Source organism: Canis lupus, chromosome 26 (genome assembly GCF_048164855.1).
Source record: "Canis lupus baileyi chromosome 26, mCanLup2.hap1, whole genome shotgun sequence".
NCBI classification, from domain to species: domain Eukaryota; kingdom Metazoa; phylum Chordata; class Mammalia; order Carnivora; family Canidae; genus Canis; species Canis lupus.
The window spans coordinates 23931161-23952461 of record NC_132863.1 but is presented as its reverse complement, the minus strand read 5'-3'; the positions used below and the strand labels follow the sequence as shown (position 1 = coordinate 23952461).

The 21301-nt window shown below is 51.9% G+C and overlaps 1 protein-coding gene and 1 long non-coding RNA gene across 8 annotated transcripts in view; one reads left to right on the top strand and one right to left on the bottom strand.

Moving 5' to 3' along the window:
* The window catches only part of NOL4L (nucleolar protein 4 like), a 130771-nt gene that overhangs the window by 43152 nt on the left and 66318 nt on the right, over positions 1-21301 (top strand). For all 7 annotated transcript variants that reach the window (XR_012018490.1, XM_072800534.1, XM_072800539.1 and 4 more), the window contains exons 2-3: positions 5998-6153; positions 12529-12640. Coding sequence is in view for 6 of the 7 variants with exons in the window: in XM_072800534.1 (XP_072656635.1) it covers positions 5998-6153; positions 12529-12640 (268 nt within the window). In the remaining variant the exon portion in view is untranslated. The remainder of the gene's footprint in view (positions 1-5997; positions 6154-12528; positions 12641-21301) is intronic.
* LOC140618309 (uncharacterized) lies at positions 13626-14281 on the bottom strand. Its single transcript, XR_012018492.1, has 2 exons — positions 14018-14281; positions 13626-13829 (listed from the first exon to the last, which is right to left on the bottom strand). It is a non-coding gene; the product is annotated as an uncharacterized lncRNA (long non-coding RNA).

The window sequence follows — 21301 nt, the reverse complement described above, 5'->3', positions numbered from 1 at the left end:
GAAGTAGCCTTCAGCTGATATTTGCGGTAACTTTTGCCTATAATGGTAGCTGTTTAGCTGGCTGGCCCAGATAGAATGGAGCAGCATCCTCACATTTGCCTCTGCAATCAACCCCCTGAAGTCCTGGGCTCCCACAAAAGCGGTGGCCAAAGGTGTGTCTCCCCAGGGGTGGGTTCTGCTGACTGACTTTCTCCTCTGATGGCAATCTTGTTGATCTTTATGCCTTATCAAGAGCTGGATCTGAAATGCACCAAAAGGGCACATCCTAAGAACTTTCTGTGTGGTTTCTTCCTGTACCATAGGAACCCAGTTGAGAAATGTCCCTGCTATTTAGCCACATCCTCTCAATCATGGCCTTATCGTTGCTGGAAGGCACATGCTGCTAATATTGTGGTGGTGGGGCACTAACCAGTACTCTGGTGGCCTGAAACGGTGAGCCCATCTTGATGAGTGTATAACTCCTTACCAGCAAGTGACTTCGAAGTTCCAATGGAAATGACAGAACTGAAATCCATTAGCAGTTGGATGGGGGTCTATTTAATTGGCTTAGTGGGAAGACAGGCAAGGTTCAGTCAGATTTCAGTAGCTCACCTGAGGTAGGCCACTCCGGCAGAGGCCTAATGGCCTGGCCAGATCTGCTCATCTCCCTTGCATAGGTCTGCAGCCCTGGATGTCTCAATCTTCCTTGTGCTGAGCACTCAGATCATTTGAGGAAACTGAGGAATCCCAAAAAGACCTGTCAAGGGATGACCTGCTTAAGTATGAATTAACTTTGCCAGGGAGGACTTAAAAATCTGATGTCACATTGCTGAGTACTCCTGCCCTTTCTATCCATAATCCGCATTAAGTCACTGGGCAGGTGTTTTGAATTTGTACTAATGTTGCCCAATAAGATTCTTTTGTTCTCACCATTAGGAAAATTGGCCTTCAGTGATGGAGAAGAAAATATTAATATATTAGGCCTAGAAGCACAGAGCAAGAATATATTTAATGAGCCAATGCCAGTCTCCTTACTAGTTACCTCCCTATCTGAATCATGGAGACATTCTAATCAGTTCTCAAAATCTGTTGTGCGTCAGAAACATCGGGGGGCCCTAGTAAAACCCCCAGAGAGTGAGATTTGGTGGGTCTGAGGTGGGGCCTGAGAATTTGCATTTCCATCTAGTTCCCAGGTGATGGCTGTCTCTAATGGTCTAGAGACCACATTTTGTGATCACTCTTCTAAATATTGTGAAACATGAGCAATGTATAAATAGACATTTGGTGATTTCCTCAATAACTTGCAACCTGGCCTTTAGTTTAGAATCCAAACGGGTTGGTTTAAAGGAAGATGGTGATGTCCAAGAACAGTAGTCATAGTAGCTCCATGAAATTTTTAAAACTCTTGCTATGTCTGGTTTTATTGGCCTGGGTCTAGCTGGCTGGTTTGGAGTTGGCTGGTTTGAAAGGATGTAGTGTGTTGCCATGGCAATATTCTTCCCCAAGCAGGAAGGCCCCAGAGGTTGGTCCTGTGCAACTGACCATGTATTTCTCATGGCTTTTCCCGTGGGGTGCTTCAGAGTTCCGTTCCATCACTCCTGGTTGGTGTTCCCAGGAAGCTGGGGATAGTCAGGAGGCTCTAGGCCCCCTCTTCATTCAGCCTATAAGTGAAATGAGCTTTCTTTATCAAACGGAGGCCCAGCTTGCTTAGGGCCATGGATCAGATTAAGCTAATTTGGGTACAAAGCAGAAGTGGTTGGTGGGGACATCCCAAGGCTATGGGGAAGGTGCTTTCTGCTCCTTTAATTAGCAGCTCCTGCCTTGTAGCACTGTGTCTAGATTCTCAGCTAAGGAAGGCATGCCTCTCCTGCAGCACTTAGCATGAAGGTTATTACCTCTATGGATGCGGGGCATGGCAGAGATGCCTGGTGCATGTGACTGCCGTGGGAGCCCTTTGTTCTTTTCCCAGGGTTCTCCTTGAAGGACAGACAGATATCCTGGTGTTCTTCCCTTAGGGTGTAGCACACATGGTGTCCAGGTGGCCACAGCTCACCTGAGGACAGTTCAAGGTGTGGTTCTGCAGAGCTTGTGTGGTTTGAACTGGGACTGGGACAAGCCCTCTCCTCTCCTGTGTACATCTCTGCAACTGAGATAAACCAATTCTAGGACCCAGGGTTAAACATCAGGGGAGATCACAGTAGAGTTTTAAAGAGGGAGCTACTAAAAATGATCCCTGAAGAGTTTCTCTGGGATAATTTTATAGTCACATTGGACAAGATGCAAAGCTTTTGGGTACCCGTGTCTGTCTTAGAAAGAGGTGGGAGGCTGGGACAGAGGCCCAGCATTGGGCAATATATTTTGCTGTTTAATCTGAGTTGGTTAGTTACACCTTGACGTTAGGAAAATTTATGTCAAGTTTGTATGACAGTCTTAGTGTGTTACTTAGGAATTGAGCATGTCCTCTGATGGTGGGTATTAGCTTGGGGGACCCATGCTGTAACCTGAATGGAATAGAAGGATGGAAGAACAGATTCCAAAACCAAAATGTTCGAATTCAATGAGTCCAAAGGGAAGAGATGAACATTTATAAGCCAGATGCCTGACATACATTCTTAACCTAATCCTTAGAACAACCAGCCACAACTTTTTAGGCCCATTTGACAGGTGAGGAAATTGAGTTTCGAGAGGTCAAGAAGTCAGGTGGGGCACCTGACTGTCTCATTTGGTGGAGCATGCGACTCTTGATCTCAGGGTTATGAATTCGAGCCCCACGTTGGGGGTAGAGAGTACTTAAAAAAAAAAAAAGTTCAAGAAGTGACCTGCCCAAGGTTACCAAGCTGGTTAGGGGACACTTCCCATTTCACCTTCCTAAAATATTGTCTTCCACAGATTATTTTCTTTCTCCATTCCTTCCCACCAAATTTTATCTCCCTTTTCCAGAAGTATCTGTGTTCTGGCTTGAAATAGTTTTTTTTTTTTTAATTTTTATTTATTTATGATAGTCACAGAGAGAGAGAGAGAGAGGCAGAGACATAGGCAGAGGGAGAAGCAGGCTCCGTGCACCGGGAGCCCGACATGAGATTCAATCCCGGGTCTCCAGGATCGCGCCCTGGGCCGAAGGCAGGCGCTAAACCGCTGCGCCACCCAGGGATCCCTGGCTTGAAATAGTTTTATGAGCAGAGAGATGTATTCACTTTTAAGCAGCTAGATTCAGCTAGATTCATTATTATGCCTCTAGATTCAGATTATCAAAATGTTGTGGAACTACCCCATTGTACTTTTAAAAATATTTTTTTAAAAAGATTTTATTTATTTGATTTTTTAAAAGATTTTATATATTTATTCATGAGAGACACAGAGAGAAGGCAGAGACATAGGCAGAGGGAGAAGCAGGCTCCCTGTGGAGAGTCCAAAGTGGGACTTGATCCTGGACCCTGGGATCACGCCCTGATCAGAAGGTAGATGCTTAACCGTTGAGCCACCCAGGTGTCCCTTACTTATTTACTGAGAGAGTGTGCATGAAAGCAAGGGTGGGGGATGGAGGGACAAGCAGACTCCACATCAAGCACAGAGCCCGAAGTAGGGCTCAACAACAGAAGCCAGAGACCATGACCTGAGCTGAAATGAAGAGTCAGACGCTCAACTGACTGAGCCACCCAGGCACCCCTAATATACTTTTCTTTTAATTAAAGCTTAACAACATGCAGAAGAGTACACAGATTGTGAAGTGTCCAGATTAATGGCTTTCTATAAACTGAACACATCTGTAAAACCACCACCCAGATCAAGAAATAGAAGCCCAGTTAACGTTTTTATTCTTATGATCCTTTTGTTAGTTTTTGCCAGCGTGAACCTCTGGTTGGAAGTATAACTGGGCAATCGTAATATTTGTCCCATCCAACTCTCAGCAGTATTTGAAGATTCCCCTAAAACGCTGGGTAGTAACAAGTCAGCTAGTGAACAAGTTTATCACTAATGATCCCTGTTTATAGATGGCCCAGGACTTCAGATACCCCCAGCAAAGAGGTAACTAACTCCTGAGCGAGTCTAAGAACAGAAAAGTCGTGGAATTTTACAGCTCATCTCATAAGTGAAGCTCAGGGAGGCTGAAGAGTTTGCCCACAATCTCACAGCCAGGAAGCAGGACCAGCAGGCATCTCCTCCTACACACACGTACACACACACCCAGATGCATGCTGAGAAGTCCCCATTGAAATGGATCCTGCCTAGGAAGGAAGCCACTGGCAAGAGGGTCTGTACAGGGCCAGGGAGGTCACCCCCCGACAGATGCCACTCTAGGATTTGGCACCCTCCACTCCAGATGCCTATCTGCTCTCAAGTGGGCCGCTGGCAAAAAGGCAGCCCTGTTTACCCGTTACGGTATGTTGGGAAAGTTACTGGATAAAACCAAACCCTGTCTATGGCCAGAATGTTTTGTGAGCAGGGGTCCCGTTTAGCACCACCTCTCTTTTTCTTGGACTATATAAGACTAGATCCTAACCCAGCTCCGCCACTTACCAGTCACTATACCACAGGCAGGTCCTCTCCCTAGCAACCTCCTAGGCTTGTTGTAATGTTCAGCCTTATCATAGCTAGGGGAAACTGCAAATAACAAAGCACTCCGTGATTATATTTATTCCTAAGTTCCTCTGGACTGGGCTTGCTGCTTAGTGCTGCACGGGTATCTCCTTTATTCCTCTCTGTAGCTCGTATAGGAAAAATGCTTCTGTTCACCGTATTTTCCAGGTAAAAGACCTGAGATTAGAGAAACTAACTGCTCCTGGTCACACAGCCACTTCAATGATGGGCCCCATTCAGACTGAGGAAGAGTATGTCTAAATTACCCTGCCTGGCTGCCACTTAGAAGCAGTCAATCATTTGGTAGGCATTTCTTGAGCCTACTGTGTATCAGGCATTGTTCTAGGTGCTAGGGAGGCAGCTGTGAGCCACCAGATGAGGCCCATTCCCTCCTAGAGCTGACGTTCCTGAGCTATGAGCAAGATCCTTTAGGAAAGAATTCTCTGGGAGATTTGGGTTTGTACACTTTTAGAGAAAAGCCTGCCTCCTTTCCCCCTGAGTCCTCCCTACACACACACACACACACACCTACACACACACACACCTACCCTGGGTTTGTGTCTCCTGTGCCCTATCAATAAAGACCTCACCGAATAGTCTGCTCCCTTATGGGCTTTGGCCACATCCCCCAGCCTCCTGCCTTGCAGTTTCCCTGCTCCCTCCCAGCCCTGCTAGTGGGAGTTGGCAGGTGTCTGCCCAGCAGCAGGACCCATCTCAGTCCCGGCACGCCTTTTCAGGACCAGCTGACAGCAGTCACGCCAGCCTGATAAAGAGACTCGGGGGTCCACGGCCACCTTGCTCATGAGGCCCTGCCACCTCCACGTGGCCTTGTGTCTGTTATTCTCTGTATCTCCAGACACAAAGAGCCTGGGTCTGTTGCTGGCGCTCAGCTGCTGGAGTGGGGAGGGCGGGCAGTGGTGACAAGCTTTTCAGAAAGGCCAGGGTGGAGGCAGGAGTCACCCAGGTGATCCAAGCCATTCCCCTGGGACCCCAGCCCAGGACCACAGTGAAAGGTTACCACTAATTGGCGAGCTCCTGATGGGGCTGCATCTATTTAGCACCCCCCCTCCCCAGAGGCTTCCAGGATGGTCTTGGCACAGCATGTGATGCGAGAGCTCCCCGCCTGAGTCTGGCACAATCTGTCTGAAATTGTGAACATGGAGCCTCTTGGTTTTTTAATTTGTATTTTCGTTGTTGTCATTCTCTGCCCATTGTTTTTGGTAGATTTAGTAGCAGAAGCCACCCTGACTCTGGTGCCCCCGTCCCTGGGTCCGTCTCAGCCAGCTCCTTCCACCCCCAGCCCTCCAGACCTACCACTGGAGGCCTTGCGGGTCAGGTAGCAGCGCCGTCCCTGCCCCCGACCCTTTGCCAGGCCTCGGGGCCCAGCTCTCACCCTGCCGTCATCCCCGACACTGACACAGCTTGTCCGCCCTGTCGCAGGGGGCAGATGGCCTGTCGGAGCCGGAGGGCATCTCTCTGAAGCGGGTCGCTGTGGTGGAAGATTTCTTTGACATCATCTACTCGATGCACGTGGAGAGCTCGGCGGAGCCAGGCAAAGCCCCCAAGCACGCTGGGCAGAAGAAAACCTACCGAGCGGTGAGATGTCTGTCTCTGGGCCTCTGTGGGCAGCCTGGGGCCTTGGCAGGAGGCCATGGGCTGCGCACATGTTGGGCGGGGGCAGGGCAGGGAGCTGAGGCGTGATGAAACGGCCTTTGGGGACCCAGGGGGGCACAGGGCAAGGGCACGGCAGCCAGAGATGGCTCAAGGGGGGTGAGGGGGCGGGTTCTGTGGTCTGAGCACAAAGGAGAAGCAGGTTGAAGGGAGTGAGGGAGGGAAGGAGAAGGATGAGAGCAGGAGCAAAGCCCTCCTCTTCCTAGTTTCTGCTTCACTTGTTTCCTCGCCCCAGCCCCTTGCAGCCTGCTCTGGGACTGTGGGGGTGGGGGTGGCCAGATAATAATAATAGAAAGAGCAAATGCTTCCATTGCATTTACTGTGTGCAAGGCCTGCCCTACATGCTTCCTCTGTGTGAGTTCATTCAATCCTCTACCACCCTATGAAGTCAGTACTGGAAGTTCCCCAGGGGAAGTCTGAGGACATGGTCCCTACCTTCAGGGAGATCACAATTTTATTTGGGGTAGGGAGGCTGAGAGCAAAACTGAGACATGAGAACCAGAAATGTCTCCAAGACTAGCTTTGAGGGAACAAGAGCCCCCAGGGCATTCAGCGGTGGTACCTCCAGACACAATACATGGGCACTCAGCAAAGACACGTCCTCAACCTCCCCATGCGTGACATTCAGTGCCAAGCCAGGGGGGCTTCATGGAGAAGATGGCATATAAACTGGCATTCTAAGCTTGTGTAGGCAGAAGGGAGCAGAGATAAGAGTCTAGGGGTAGGAAACGTCACATATGGGGAGGTAGAGGAGATGGTAGCCAGAGCAGGCGGGGCCTACCTGTGTTCTGGTCCCATCCCCCTGTTGACTGCCATTGCCGTAGCTCTCGCAGAGCTCTGAACCCAAGACCCACCACTAAACCAGTAAAGCCAAGCACTCTACTTTCATTCAAGCTTCAGAGCAGTCATGTGACTGCAGTTCCATTTTGCAGGTTAGGAAACTGAGACCCAAAGAGTTGATCTACCTGCCTAAGGTCACATAGCACTTAAATGGCAGTGAGCTGGTGTCCTCATGCCCCCCCATGTGTTGACTTTTTTTCTGACTTCTTAGAGACCTATCCCTATAACCGGGTTTCCCCACCCAAGGCAGCTGTGAACTCCAAACCCATCCCTATAAATAGCCTTGGACTGCTGTGGAGGTGGCCTGTAGAAGTCCGTGATTTTCCCATATGGCCTGATTTTTTAAAATTCCAACTATCTGGTTTGTCCTTGTCCTCAGAAGATGGCCTTTGGGGATGCCTGGGTGGCTCAGTTAGTTAAGCATGTACCTTTGGCTTGGGTCATGATCCCGGGGTTCTGGATCGAGCCCCACATCGGGCTCCCTGCTCTGCAGGGAGTCTGCTTCTTTCTCCCTCTGCCTGAGACTCCTCCTGCTTGTGCTCTCTCTCTGTGGTAGAAGATTTCTCTGTCAAATAAATAAAATCTTAGAAAAAAAAAGATGACCTTTGCCCTAAATGAGTCTTATGGATGGACCCATGTGCCCAAGGACCTCAGAAGATGAGGGTTTGGGCTAAGGGAGGCAGGAGATGATCATACTACCTGCCCTACACCTCCTGCTTCTCAGTACATGTGTGTTAGGAAAGGGAGTTCTGAGGGTATTCCCACCAGAGGGTCACAGATGAAGGGAGTGACACCCAAGCCAGAGACTTTGCAGGCCACTTGGTAGTCATGAGACCTAGCACATTTTCTCAGCATTTAATTTGCCAGTGCCCGGCAACTCACATGTGCCAGGCTCTGCGCTCAAAGCACTTCCCGGGCACCAGCTCTCTGAGCCTTCACGTGTGTGAGGGTGTATATATGAAGCAGGTCCTACTTTTATCTCCATTTTACCAATTAGGAAAATGAGGCTCAGAGGGAAACATAACCTGCATGGAGGTCACCCCACTGATGTTCAGAGCCTGTGCCACGACCACTACACATCCTGCCTTTCTACAAACCCCCTGTGGTCAGCTAGTAAGCCCGATGACCTGCTGTGGTCAAGGTAAATGGGCTTGGGCCCGCCAGACCATGTGACTTCCTGGGTCCCCTTCACGTCCAGCACCAAGCCTCACACAACAGGCATTCCCTAGGTATTTATTTTAAGATTTATTTATTTGTTTATTTATTTATTTGAGAGAGAGAGAAAATGAACGGGGGAGAGGGGCAGAGGGAGAGCATCTCAAGCGACTTCCCGCCCTGATGCGGGGCTCAGTCTCACAACCCCGAGATCATGACCTGAACCAAGAGTCAGAGGCTTAACCAACTGAGCCACCCAGTCGCCCCCTTGTTGCATATTTATGAAGGCCAGGTTGCAGCCTCCGTGCTGTTGGGAGGGCAGGGCTGGGCTGGTCCCGCCAGCCTCTGTGTCCCTGGGCCAGCTTCTGTGTCCCTGGGCCAAGCGGACGTGCAGCCCTTTGCTCTGCACTTCCTGGCTTCTCGTCCATATGCCCGCCGCGTGCCCCACTTCCCGCTGCCCAGCCTGGAGCTGGCACATGACTGGCAGTGGGCCAGCTGGGCGGCACACAGAGCTGGAATTTCAGCAGCAGGGCCAAGGCTGAGTGGAGCAGGCCAGGGCCCTCCTGCAGTGGGTGTGAAGGCCAAGGGGGCTGCTGCACCTCCCTCCTCCCCGGTGTGCCTCCGCTCCCTCCCCCCCTTCCCCATCTGTCACCCTTCTCTTGCCACCCTTTTCCTTTTTTGGGGGTGGGGGTGGTGCCTGGATGCTTTTGTCCCCCTTCTTTTCATCTGCTCCCATTTTCCTCAGCCCAAGCCTTGCTCTTAAGTCTTATCCATGCCTGGGAAAGAGCCCCCAAGAAAACTCAGTGCTGAGGGCTGCAAGGAGGCACAGCCTGGCCTCGTGGCATTTGCATCGAGCCCCTGGCTGAGGGTTTTGGGACCTGTCTCTGTGTGTTTTACCAGACCTGAATCCTGGGACTGCCTTGCCCATCTGTAGGGCACCTGGAACCTTCCAGATTCTTACAGGTCTGTAGTGCCTGCAGGAAGCAGGGGCCTGGAAGGGCAATAGGCAGACTTGTTCAAGGACATTAAAGCAAGCACATTCTTCTGTGGGGGAAAAAGAAGCTTCTAGCACCCACCACAGTCCAGCAATATATCAGAGAGAACAGGTAATGAGCTTTCTGAAACGGAAGGTATATACGAGTCAGGGATAGAAGGCCATTTACAATGGATTATGCAGGGGATTCCCATTTGGGGCAGGAAGTCCCTGCCTTACTCAGATGCACTGTGACCAGAGGACCCAAAGGACCCGTAGGGGGACTTGCCCATGCCCCAGGGTCAGGGGAGGGTTCCAAGTGGTTCTACAGAGTTCCCTGATCCCACAAAGAGGACTGGTCCTTTTTCAAGAGCCTTTTCTGGAGTCTGTACCCATTTGGGTTGGAGCAAACTGTTTGCTTCCTTTCCCAGGGTGTTGTTAGGCTAGATCGAGCTACAGAGTCTGGATCTGGCTGCCCAGACCACTTTGGAGTTGGGGCCAGATGTGGTCAGCAGCTGTTCCAGGCCCACCACGTGCTAATCCACCGCAGGGCAGCAGGAGGATCTTGTAAAGTGGTGCAAATCCCCCCAATTGGCCTCATCTGTCCTTGTCGGCCCCTGAGCTGGGGAGCAAAAATGGGGCCTTACAAGTCAACAACTCTGCAAATAGCTTTTGCTCTCCCTGCCGTGAAGTCTCCCTTCATTTTACCACTAAGAAAAAAGTGAAAGGTTTCAGTGTCCGGGCTGGAGACCCCAAGTGCAAGGCAGCAGACCTCTAAGGGAAGCTGGCTGGAAGCAGGGGTCCTGGGGCTTCCCCTCCTTAAACACAGCAGCTCTATCTTTATCTGTTTCACATTTTGGGCTTCAGCACGAGAGACTATTTCCAGAACTGTGTCTGGAGCTCCGAAACTATCTGAAAACCACCATCTTATTGACTAGAGCATAAACGAGGATTGTCCTCCTTTCAGCTCATCCCCAGGTCCTGTGGCCTTGGGCATCAATGTAGTTGGACAGAAACGGAGATCCCATTTCTCATTTGGACAACCAAAAGATGCCCAAAGAAGACTGAAGGCCACACAATGCTCCTTCCTCTGTGAAGGCCTCTTCAGCAGCATGGAGCTGGGTTGGACTCTGCACTTCACTGACATCCCCCCTCCCCCTGCCTGGAGCTCTTACTGAGGCTGCACACAGGGCAAAGCTTCCCTCCAGGGAGGGAACCTATATTTCTTGAGTCCACCCTACCCCCTGCCCCCTGGCGCCCCTATGTGGGACCCAGGGCCAGAAGGTGTGCGCCCAGCAGTCCCTTACCCTGTGTCAGGCCAGCCAGCTTTGCATACTGCTAGGATCCCAACTGAGGCCAGGAGAGCTGTGGCCACAACTCTGCGAATTGTAGCTGTACCCTCAGTGGGTCAGGTGGCAAGTAGGGCTTTTGCCCGTGCGGCAAGCATGTCAGAGCAGCGAAGCAGCGAGGCCAGGAATGCTTTCCTTAAGTGCTGTAAAAATTATTTCTCTGCCCAATGGCAGGTGAGCTCCATATCGTGAAGTAGGGCTGTTCCTATGTATCAACTTTCCTTTTCCCAGCAGACCGTGACACTCCTCCCCCAGGTCCTCAACTCATCTCTTCTAGGTCTGACCTAGGATGTCACACCTTGCAGCGCCTCAGAGGTCATCTGTTTGCCCAACTCGGCCACAGCCCGGCTCTTTGCCCAGTAGGCACCCTTCCCACTTGCCTGTTTACACGTGCGGTCTGTCTTTCAGTGGAGCCCAGCCCTCTTAATCCTGAAGGCCTGGGAGGGACATGCCACCCCTAAGATTTCCAGGCAGGCTGGGCTGGGAATGAAGATGTCCGTATATGTGGCAGGAAAGCCCCCATCCTGGAGCCCTAAGACCCGAGGAGGACGGGCTGCATGCCCTCTCATCCACCAGCTCCAATCAGAGAGCAGGGGTTTGCCCTTGTCCCTGACCTCCAGAGGAAGGCAATCAGACAGGGAATTTGGAAGGGAGATAACTCATCAAGGAGCCTGCCTGCTCCGCAGAGCATCAAATCAGCTGAGAAATAACAATTGTGTCACCAAAATTAACTCTGCCTTTGCAGCCGGCCACCAAGCAGGAGCGGCCCCCCGAGCTCCACAGACCAGCTGAGCTGAGGGCACAGCCTGAGCTGGTCCTCTGAGGGCTTGGCCACAGCCCTAAGACGCCACCCACCCTCCCCAAGCCCATCCGCCCTGCCCTACCCTACTCCACCTCCTGGCCACCACAAAGAGGGGACAGGACACTCGTGCATCCTGAAGGAGCAGACCTGGTGCTGTCCCCTCCCTCTGGGCGGACCAGAGCCCTCGGCCAACTTTCCCCGGCTGGGCTGCGGCGAGCATGATGGAATGCTGGGCTGATGCTGCCCCTTAGTGGAGAGGAGCGGGAGGGCCCAGGCTCTGGGAAATGTGCGAAAACCAGCCACTGGGCAGCTACCAGCCTCAGCAGGGGAACCTGAGCCTGAGAGTCCGCTAAACCAGGGCCAGATCATTTCCTGAAACCCAGAGCAAGAAGAGATGGCTGGGCTTCTGGGCCCACACCTCCTCCTTCCCCACTGCCCTGCCCAGCCTGTTTCTTGTATTCCTTCCCATTTACTTCACCTCCCTTCCCACCTCCTTGGCTAGGAGAGGCCCCCTGGAGGCAGTTATGGAGTGGTGTGAGCTGGAGCATGGGCTTTGGTCTGCCACCACCTCTAACAAGCTGTGTGACCTTGGGCAAGTAGGTCTACTTCTCTGGGCCTTGTGACCTCACCTGGAATTGTGCTGGTTCTTAACAGCGTGTCCAGTTTGAAAAATCTGATCCCTTGGCATCAGACATTCACAGCTCTCCCTAAAGTGTTCTTGATCTGCGAGTTATTGCAGGAAGAGCTTGTAGAACCTTGGGTTCTGTTCGTAGGCGCAGGGCCAGTAGATTAGGTGGGTCTCAGTTTATCCACAATCTCTTAAGAGTGGAAATTGTTTCGAGCAATGTTTAGAAACTCTTTTTTTTTTTTTTTTTCAGGAGCAACAATAAAATACTCTGAGAGGACTATTACTTGTTAAAACATAGGTTAGATAATCTTTACATGCTTTTGCCTTCTCAATTTCTAATTCTTTTATTCAAACTTTTAAAACAAATGGTTTTCCATAAGAGTACTGACTCATTTGTGTGGCTAAGAATTGAGGACACCTGCCCTTTGCTCCTCAAATCCTTTCCCTTCCTGCAAGGGCCAAGCACATGCCACCAAAGCACAAACCTTGGCGGCTTGGTGACCAGGTGGCCTCCCCCTCGCCCATATAATGAGCAAAGCTCCTCTGTCCCCAGATTGCGGAGACCTATGCCTTCCTTCCACGAGAGGCCGTGACCCGGTTCCTGATGAGCTGCACAGAGTGTCAGAAGAGGATGCACTTTAACTCCAATGGCCTAGAGCCCAAAGGTAGGGGAGGGGGCGGGTGTGCTGGTGGCTTGGGGGAGGCTGGGGGTGGGGCTCCCACCAGCAGGGTCTGCCCTTTGCTGGCGCAGAAAGAAAAGTGCATGGCCAGCGGTTGTCACAATTCCCAGTGGCCAGTGTGGGTCCATTGCCCAAAGCACCTCATTTTTGTTGTTGTTTTCTTTAACTTAAAAAAAAAAAGTCAAATTCCATCAAAAAACTGATAGTGCATTCCTACTGTCCTTCAAGACCCTCTTCTCCCACCAATGTTCCTGATGGAAATGATCACCTCTCCCTGTTGCCTAAGCTCCTTAATTCTTGCCTCCCAGGCCTCACCCTGAGAGCAGTGTCTTCATGGGTCTGGTCTCACTGCCCTTTCTGTGAGCTCTCTGAAGACAGGAGCACACCTCCTACCACGTGCACCTTTTTACCCTGTAGTCCCACCCCTGCCAGCAGTAGGTCCTCCCTGAGTGTTCCTTCCCTACACACATCCAGGAAATCTGGGGAGATTACTTAGAATTCAAATGCCCAGGGCACTTGCCACCAGCCAAACTTGGTCCCTTGGACCGAGGTCCCTGCTCTCCTGTTCTGCCCTGCCCACTGAGATACAGCAAGGACCCCCACCTCAGTCTCCTCACTACCTCACCCTGAGCACCCCCAGAGGCCTCTGGTAAGTCTGGGGCCCATCTCTTTGCAGGTGGCTTTGGCACAGCCAGGTGGGCCAATACATTCTGCTGGTAGGGTTATAGCTCTGCCGTGAGCCATGGTGCCCAGGTGGGCAATTTGTCAGGGCTCTTAGGCTGGTCCTGGGCATCAAGCCTGTAAAGGTTGCTAAGTTGGTGGGTGTTTTGCCTGAGGATGGGAACAGACTCAGAATGAAGGGCAAGCTGGGCACTTGGGTGCTACCCAAGTGGCATCCACCGTTTCTAGAGAAGGAAAAATCAACAACAAAGCTCAGGGAGATGACGACAAAGACATTGGAGCATAGGTGTCGAGTGGGGTTTGTTTGTTTTTTCTCTCATTTTGGTGGTCTCTGATGCACATGGGTAACTCTGACACCAGCTGACTCATCAGATCCAGAAGCCTTCCTGTCCATGGGGTCCTTAGGCTACAGCTGCTTTGTCTGGTACAGTGGGTAGCTTCTAAAGCATGTGGGGCAGGAACGTGTGTCTCATACTTCATAAATGCTGAGGTCCTGTTTTAAGAGCAGAACCCCCCAAGACCACGCTGGGTGGGTTCGAACCACAGCTCTGCCACTCAGCAGCTGTGGGTCCTGAACAAGTGATTTCATCTCTCTGAGCCTCAGCCCCCTCATCTGTGGAGTGGAGTTAATCATGGTACCTCCTCAGAGGGCCGATGAAGCTTAAGAGTTAATCCCTGTACCTGGCATGGGGCTCGCTGGCTGGAGGAGTGAGCTGGGGTTGTTACAGTTATCATAATCTCAATGGCTCCGAGGCCCCTGCCCCAGTTGGTCTGGCCCAGGCCATGTGGCTGCAACCCTGGTGCCTGCAAATAGGCCAGGAGGGCTTTCCCTGCTGCACCTCCACCCTGTCAGGGTCTGGGTCCCAGGGGCGTGTGCCCTGCTGGTGGTTGCCTGTCCCTTCCTGTTCTGTCCTAATTGTTTCCATAGCAACTGGCAGAGTCAGACACTGAAGCTCTAGCCTAGAGGAACAGGCAAGGCCAAGAGGGGCCGCATTTGTGGGCTGCTCTGGGGTGTCTGCAGGCTCCCTGTCTTCTGCTCCCTTGCTTTCTGCTGGTATGGAGGACATTCCTCACCTCCCCCACTCCTCAGTGAAGACTGCAAGGTATCCGTCTCGAGGCTGCAGCTCCACTCCTCCTCATCTGTGGGCTTTGGCATGTCCAGGAGGGCGATGCTGAGCACAGCAGCAGCCTGTTTCTTCTCTGGGCTGCCACCACTATGCCCCCACCCCCAGGGAGGAGGAGGATGGGAGGGAGGTGGAGAAGGAGAGGGGGGGAGAGAGAGAGAGAGAGAGAGAGAGAGAGAGAATGTGAGCACTCACGCCAGCAGGGAGCCGCCTAGAATATAAACCAGCTCTGTGGGTTCTGTGCTAGAGCCTCTTTCCAGGGGTTTGCTCCAGGCAGGACAGAGAACAGGCAGCTGCGTGGTATCCGTCCTTCAGAATGCTACTTCTCTGTCCGCAGGAGAGCAGCTTCCCACACAAGGAGAGGAGGAGACACTGAGGGAGTAGGAGATAGTGTGGCCTATGGAAAAGTATAGGCGGGGGTGTGGGGGGCATCCAGTGGGCCTAGGTGGGGTGCCTGGACCTGGCTGAGTGTCCTGTGATAGGCTGGGGACCTCTCTGCTCATACCAGCTTCTATGATCCTATGAGGTATCTCTCCCAGCTTGCCTGAGGAAATGGGGCACAGAAGAGTGTTATGGTGAAATCGGTGGTCCAAGCTCCACCAGAAGGCAGGAGAACTTATGTTATCATCACAAAAATGGGTGTGATGCCTGTCTCTTGGAGTTAAATTAAAGGAGGCCATTCTGTAGGGCACCTGATGCAGCAGGCACCTGGGAAACTTCAGCCTGTTCCCTCGACCCTACAGCATTGTACCACCGTGTCCAGACACAAGAGTGCCAATGTTTGGGTGGCTCCACAGGGAGACACTCGGTCAGTCACCCCACCTAGGTCAGCACCCCGGGTATACAATCTGGATGCTGGGCAAAAGGGAAGAGATTGTTTTCTGGAAGCTGCTAGTGGAGAGCCTGAGAGTCTAAAAGGCTCCCCTGTCTGCTTAATGGCCAGAGGCATTAGCTGCCTGGACTCCCATCGCCAGCTGGCAGGGTGTCCCTTCTCTTAACCCAGCTAAGAGCTTGCAGATCTGACCTCCTCCTGCCATGCTGGTCTCTCTGGACGTGGCCATACTGCTTGCTCCTTCATAGGCACCCCTGTCATGCTGGCTCTCCCCCTTCCCCACCCTGCCCCAAGCCCCAGAAGCAGGCCTGTGTTCCTGTCCCAGGAAGGTGGGGCAGGAGGGGGACAGGGAACAGGATGGAGACTTCTCAAGGGGCTGTTGGGAAAGTGCCTGGCTTCCTGGCCTCGTGTTAAAAAGAAAGAAAGGAAGCAAAGCAGCCTCCCCTGCCCAGCAGTTTGTCCCCGGCAGAGCGCGGGGGCCTGGACAGTCCCGTGCCCTCCCCCAGCGCCGGGAGCACAAACAAAGGAGGCTGCCGAGGATCAGGAAGTCCAAGGATGGGAAGTTCCAGGGCCTTCTGGCTCCACGCTCCTTTTCCACCACCCCTGAGTGAGTCCAGGCATAGAGGGGACAGAGAGTGAGAACCAGCTGAGCCCTCAACCAGCCCCAGCTGCTGGGGAAGGGGGCCTCTGGGGAGGCACCTTCCAGTTTCCTTTGGTGTGACAAAATATTATTTGTATGGAAGCAAACCAGGAGTTAGCAGTGGGCAAACACATTATCTACCAAAGGAGACAGAATCATCCACTCAGGTGGTATTTTCTTCTCAACCAGGCCCAGACTCCTCTGTGTGGTTCCAACCTGCTCTGTGCCTGGCCCCTCCAGATCCTTCCTTCCTGTCTTCCCCCCATGTGACCCCATTCCAGCTGATTCCTTTGCCCCTGCAAAGGAATCTTTCCTGTGCTGGCCTGGTTGCTGGCCTCACCTGACCCAGTTTTCATACTCACTTGCTGTGTAACATGGGGAGGGTGTCTCATCTGTAAAATGGGGGTATTAATACTAGTATCCACCGCGTGGAGCAAGAGGGTCTGCGTGGAACTCCTAACCGGTGCTGAGTAGCTGTCAGCTACATGATTGAACGCTGTTCGGATCCTCTCGGCACAAAGCCGTCGGGAGCTACTCTAGAGCCCCCTGAGCCCTTCCTCCCCTGAGCTGTAATGGACTCACCATCAGTCCCACCCCGCTGAGTCCCACACCTTCTCCCCACCCTGAATGCAGACACATCAGTGCTTCTTAAATACTCGGCTGGTCTACTGATTCACATCCCTGGGGAAGAGGCTTTCCATCACCATCTGAGCCAGCCCCAGGCCTCAGGTCTCTGTTTCCACATCTGAACACCACCACAGGCTGGCTGATCTCGTGGCTGCTCTGGGCCCCCATGATGCACACATCCTTCAACATCCAGCCCTGCCTGGGAGGCTTGCCACCAGCACCCGAGGCCACGGGGGTCTCTGGGCTGAGTTCTCCCATTCCGTATGTGAAAGCTCAGGAGAAATGCCCCCATGTGCTCCATCCGGAGGAGCAAGGGCCACTACCTCCACCGAAATTTGCCTCGATTGATGCATGCTGTGGGAACCCCACTGTGAAGGTCATCATTTGGCTTGGCCTGTGATGATTATTGACCACCACTGATTATTTCCTTTCTTTCTTTAAAGATTTTATTTATTTGAGAAAGAGTATGTGTGAAAGAGAGTTTGCACACAAGTGGGGGGAGGGTAGGAGCAGAGGCAGAGGGAGAAGCAGGCTCCCCGCTGAGAAGGGAGCCAGACATGGGACTCCATCCCAGGACCCTGGGATCATGATCTGAGCCGAAGGCAGATGCTTAACTAACTGAACCACCCAGGTGCCCCTCACTGATTATTTTCAAGGCTGGTAAAACCAGGGCTAGCTGTTTAGGCAGGTCTCAGTTTTCCTTGGCAAAGGGTGTTGAAACATTTCTTTGAGTGGTCTCTCTGCCTCTGTCACCAGCAACCTGCTGGATCATAGTGGTTCTGTGACCCTCGCAAACTCCTCACTCTCCAGGGGTGTCAGGTTATTTTTAGTGACTCGAGTGTGGTCCCTCTCTGTGCTGACCACAGCAGAGGCTGGCCTGTCTCAACAGAGCCCAGGGGTCCATTTGTGCGTCCACCTTAGCTTCTGCGTGTCCTGGTATGTGTCTCGCCCGCAAGCGCATGACTCCGCAGAGCTCCTGCTTGGCCCCTGCTCCTCACCTCTTTCCTACTGAACCGATCTCCTGATGTGAGCCACTTATCACCTCCAGAACCGTGGGCCTCCTGACTGCTGAAAACCCCGCCTGCCTCTCTCCTCGCCTTGGTCCCACAGCCAGCTCCCTGGCACCTTCCCTCACCTAGAATGCCCCCTGCTCACCATGGTCCTGCCTCCCCGCCAAACTCACACCTCTGGAGGCACAGGTTGCTAGCATTTCGCTGCACCTTGATCTCTGATGGATTTGTGTGTGTGTGTGCGCACAGGGTGTCCTGGCTCCTCCTCTTGAGCCCGCCCAGCTTGCTTCTGGGCACTTTTTTTTTAATTACTTTTTTTCATTGGAGTTTGATTTGCCAACATATAGCATAACACCCAGTGCTCATCCCGTCAAGTGCCCCCCTCAGTGCCTGTCACCCAGTCACCCCCACCCCCTGCCCACCTCCCCTTCCACCACCCCTTGTTCGTTTCCCAGAGTTAGGAGTCTCTCATGTTCTGTCTCCCTCTCTGATATTTCCCACTCATGTTCTCTCCTTTACCCTTTAATCCCTTTCACTATTTTTTGTATTCCCCGAATGAATGAGACCATACACTGTTTGTCCTTCTCCGATTGACTTACTTCACTCAGCATAATACCCTCCAGTTCCATCCACGTCGAAGCAAATGGTGGGAATTCATCGTTTCTAATGGCTGAGGAATATTCCATTGTATACATAGACCACAGCTTCTTTATCCACTCATCTCTCAATGGACACTGAGGCTCCTTCCACAGTTTGGCTATTGTGGACATGGCTGCTATGAACATCGGGGTGCAGGTGTCCCGGCGTTTCATGTGCAGGTGATTTCTGAGCTGTGGACATGCTGGGGAGGGAGCAGCCTCCTCCCTCTTCCTCAGAGTACTGTCCTAGCCATTGCTCCCCCCTCCCTCCAAGCCAAGCTGTACCTGGCTTTATTAAAAATGCCTTCTCATCAGCAGTCATGGTATTGTAGGCAGGCCAGGGGTGTCCATCGGTAAAAGGAACACAGTGCCTGGCCTCGCTGGATGACCGAACATGGAGAATGGGCATGACGCCGGATGAGCTCTTCCTTTGCTGCTCTGACCAGCCATCCTTAGGGGACGAGGGTGGCCCTGCTCACAACTCTTCACCAGATAACCATGTCTTTGAGGAAATGAAACAGAAATGGCAGAATTTTCTGTCTGAAGACCCAGGATCTGAAAACAGGAACCATGGCTCATCTGAGTGTCTCAGGGTGGTTGCTCAAATGTCTACCTCACGTAGTGCTCCCAACCCCGTGGAGCCGGGGTGGGTGGGGAGGCACGGGTCCCAGCACGCTCCCGGGGGTCAGGAGGTCAAGTCTAGGCTGAGGGCGAGGCGGCAAGAAGAGGACCCAAGGACGCTGAAACCAATTACAGCGCCAGGTGCCCGAACAAAGGTGCCAATGTGCAGCCTGTATCAGAACCCTCCGCCACAGAACCAAGAGGAAACCTCTAGAAAAAAAGTTTTTTTTTCGGCCCATTTTAAGCCAGTGTCTGAGATATAGTAGTGACATTTAGTTCTTCTTTGAAGAAAAAAATCTTCCTTGAAGAACGCAAAAAGTCTGAGTGTGACAACACAGCTTTTTAAAAAGCAAAACATGGTTCTGCATTTTTATACAACTCGTTAAGAAATGTTATTCAAGGGGATCCCTGGGTGGCTCAGCGGTTGAGCACCCCCTTCGGCTCAGGGTGTGGTCCTGGAGTCCTGGGATCGAGTGCTACCTCAGGCTCCCTGCATGGAGCCTGCTTCTCCCTCTGTCTCTGTCTCTGCCTCTCTCTCTCTGTGTCTCTCAAGGAATAAATAAATAAAATCTTTTTTAAAAAAAGAAATATTATTCAAGCTGTATGATCACCAGAAGTATGCCACCTGCAAAGGACACCCGTCGTCCCCAAGACCGGTCTATATGGACTCCATTTTCTGTAGGGCTGTTTTCCCTGTATCAAGCAGAGACTCCCTTGCCCCTTTGGGTAGCTTCACCCTCTTATTTGCAGGGGAGTTTTTCCTTTATTGTTAAAATATTCATAACATAGAGCTTGTTGTTTCGATCATTTTTTTAAGTGTGCATTCAATGGCATTGATTATAGTCACACCATTGGGCAACCATCACCACTGTGTGTTTCCAAAACGTTTTCACCACCCCAAACAGAAACCATGTACCCATGAGGCAATAACTTCCCCTTCCCAACCCCTAGTCCCTAATAACATCTGTTCTACCTTCTGTCTCAATTTGTGGGCCTACTCTAGGTATTCCATTTAAGTGAAATCATATAGCATTTACCCTTTTGTGTCTGGCTTCTTTCACTCAGGTGTTTTCAAGGTTGCAGGGACCTTCCTGGCCTGAGCTCCAGTTCCTCCACTATGACCCCAGTACCCACTTGGCCTTTTGCTCGTCTTTCCAGCACAGCGGTGATGGTGGAGGGTAGGCTCTGGCCAGTCCAAAATAGCTCTGGTCCAGAAATCCTCCTCCTCACACTGCTCAAATCCCAGCCCATGAACAGAACTAGGCACCAAAGGGAGCTTTGGAGGCAGAAAGAGGAGGCTAGAGAATGGGTAACCAGAACTATTCCCCAGGGAGAGGGTAAAGCAGGGTCAAGTGACTAACTGGCCAAGTGAGGCCCCACTTAGTGTGACAGGTCCCAGCAGGTGACTCCAGGGCTTTGAGATGGTCATAGCAGGAGGCATCTGAAGAGGAAGCTAGACTGGGGAGGGGGGTGACAGGCTCCCTTTCAGTCGTGCTCCCCGTCTTCCTTGATTTACTCCTGTGCCATTTTAGTCTGTCCACCTGAGCACCCAGAGCGGCACCTAAGATGCAGAACACAGAGGCTGGGTGGTGTCCACTGCGGCAGCCCCTGCAGAAGGCAGCTTAGCCAAAGATTTTTAAGAGTCATGGAACAGGGATGCCTGGGTGGCTCAGCAGTTTGGTGCCTGCCTGCGGCCAAGGGCGCGATCCTGGAGATCCAGGATCGAGTCCCATATTGGGCTGCCTGCATGGAGCCTGCTTCTCCCTCTGCCTGTGTCTGCCTCTCTCCCTGTGTCTCTCATGCATAAATAAATAAATCGCTAAAAAGAAAAGGGGGGGGAATCCCTGGGTGGCTCAGTGGTTTAGCGCCTGCCTTTGGCCCAGGGCATGATCCTGGAGTCCCAGAATTGAGTCCCACATTGGGCTCCCTGCATGGAGCCTGCTTCTCCCTCTGTCTCTCTCTCTCTCTCTCTCTCCCCTTCCCCTCCCTCTCTCTCCCTCTCTCTGTCTCTCATGAATAAATAAATAAAATCTTAAAAAAAAAAAAAGAGTCACGGAACGGTCCTACTCTTTGACCCACAAATTCCGTTTTTTGGGGTATTCTAAAAAGGACACAATCAGGGGTGCCTGGGTGGCTCAGTCGATTAAGTGTCCAACTCTTGGTCTCAGCTCAGGTCATAATCTTGGGGTTGTGAGACGGAGCCCCACATTGGGCTCTGCACTCAGCATGGAGTCTGCTTGAGATTCTCTCTCTCCTTCTGCCTCTGCCCTCCCCTGGCTTGCATGTGCACACTATAAATAAATAAATAAATAAATAAATAAATAAATAAATAAATTCTTTAAAAAAATACAGTCAGAAATACGTACCAATATTCACACATGAAGATGTTCCCTGTAGTATTGTTTATAGAAGCTCCCAATAGGAAACGACCTAAGTAGCCAATCGTAGGTGAATGGCTTAAGTAACTTATGAT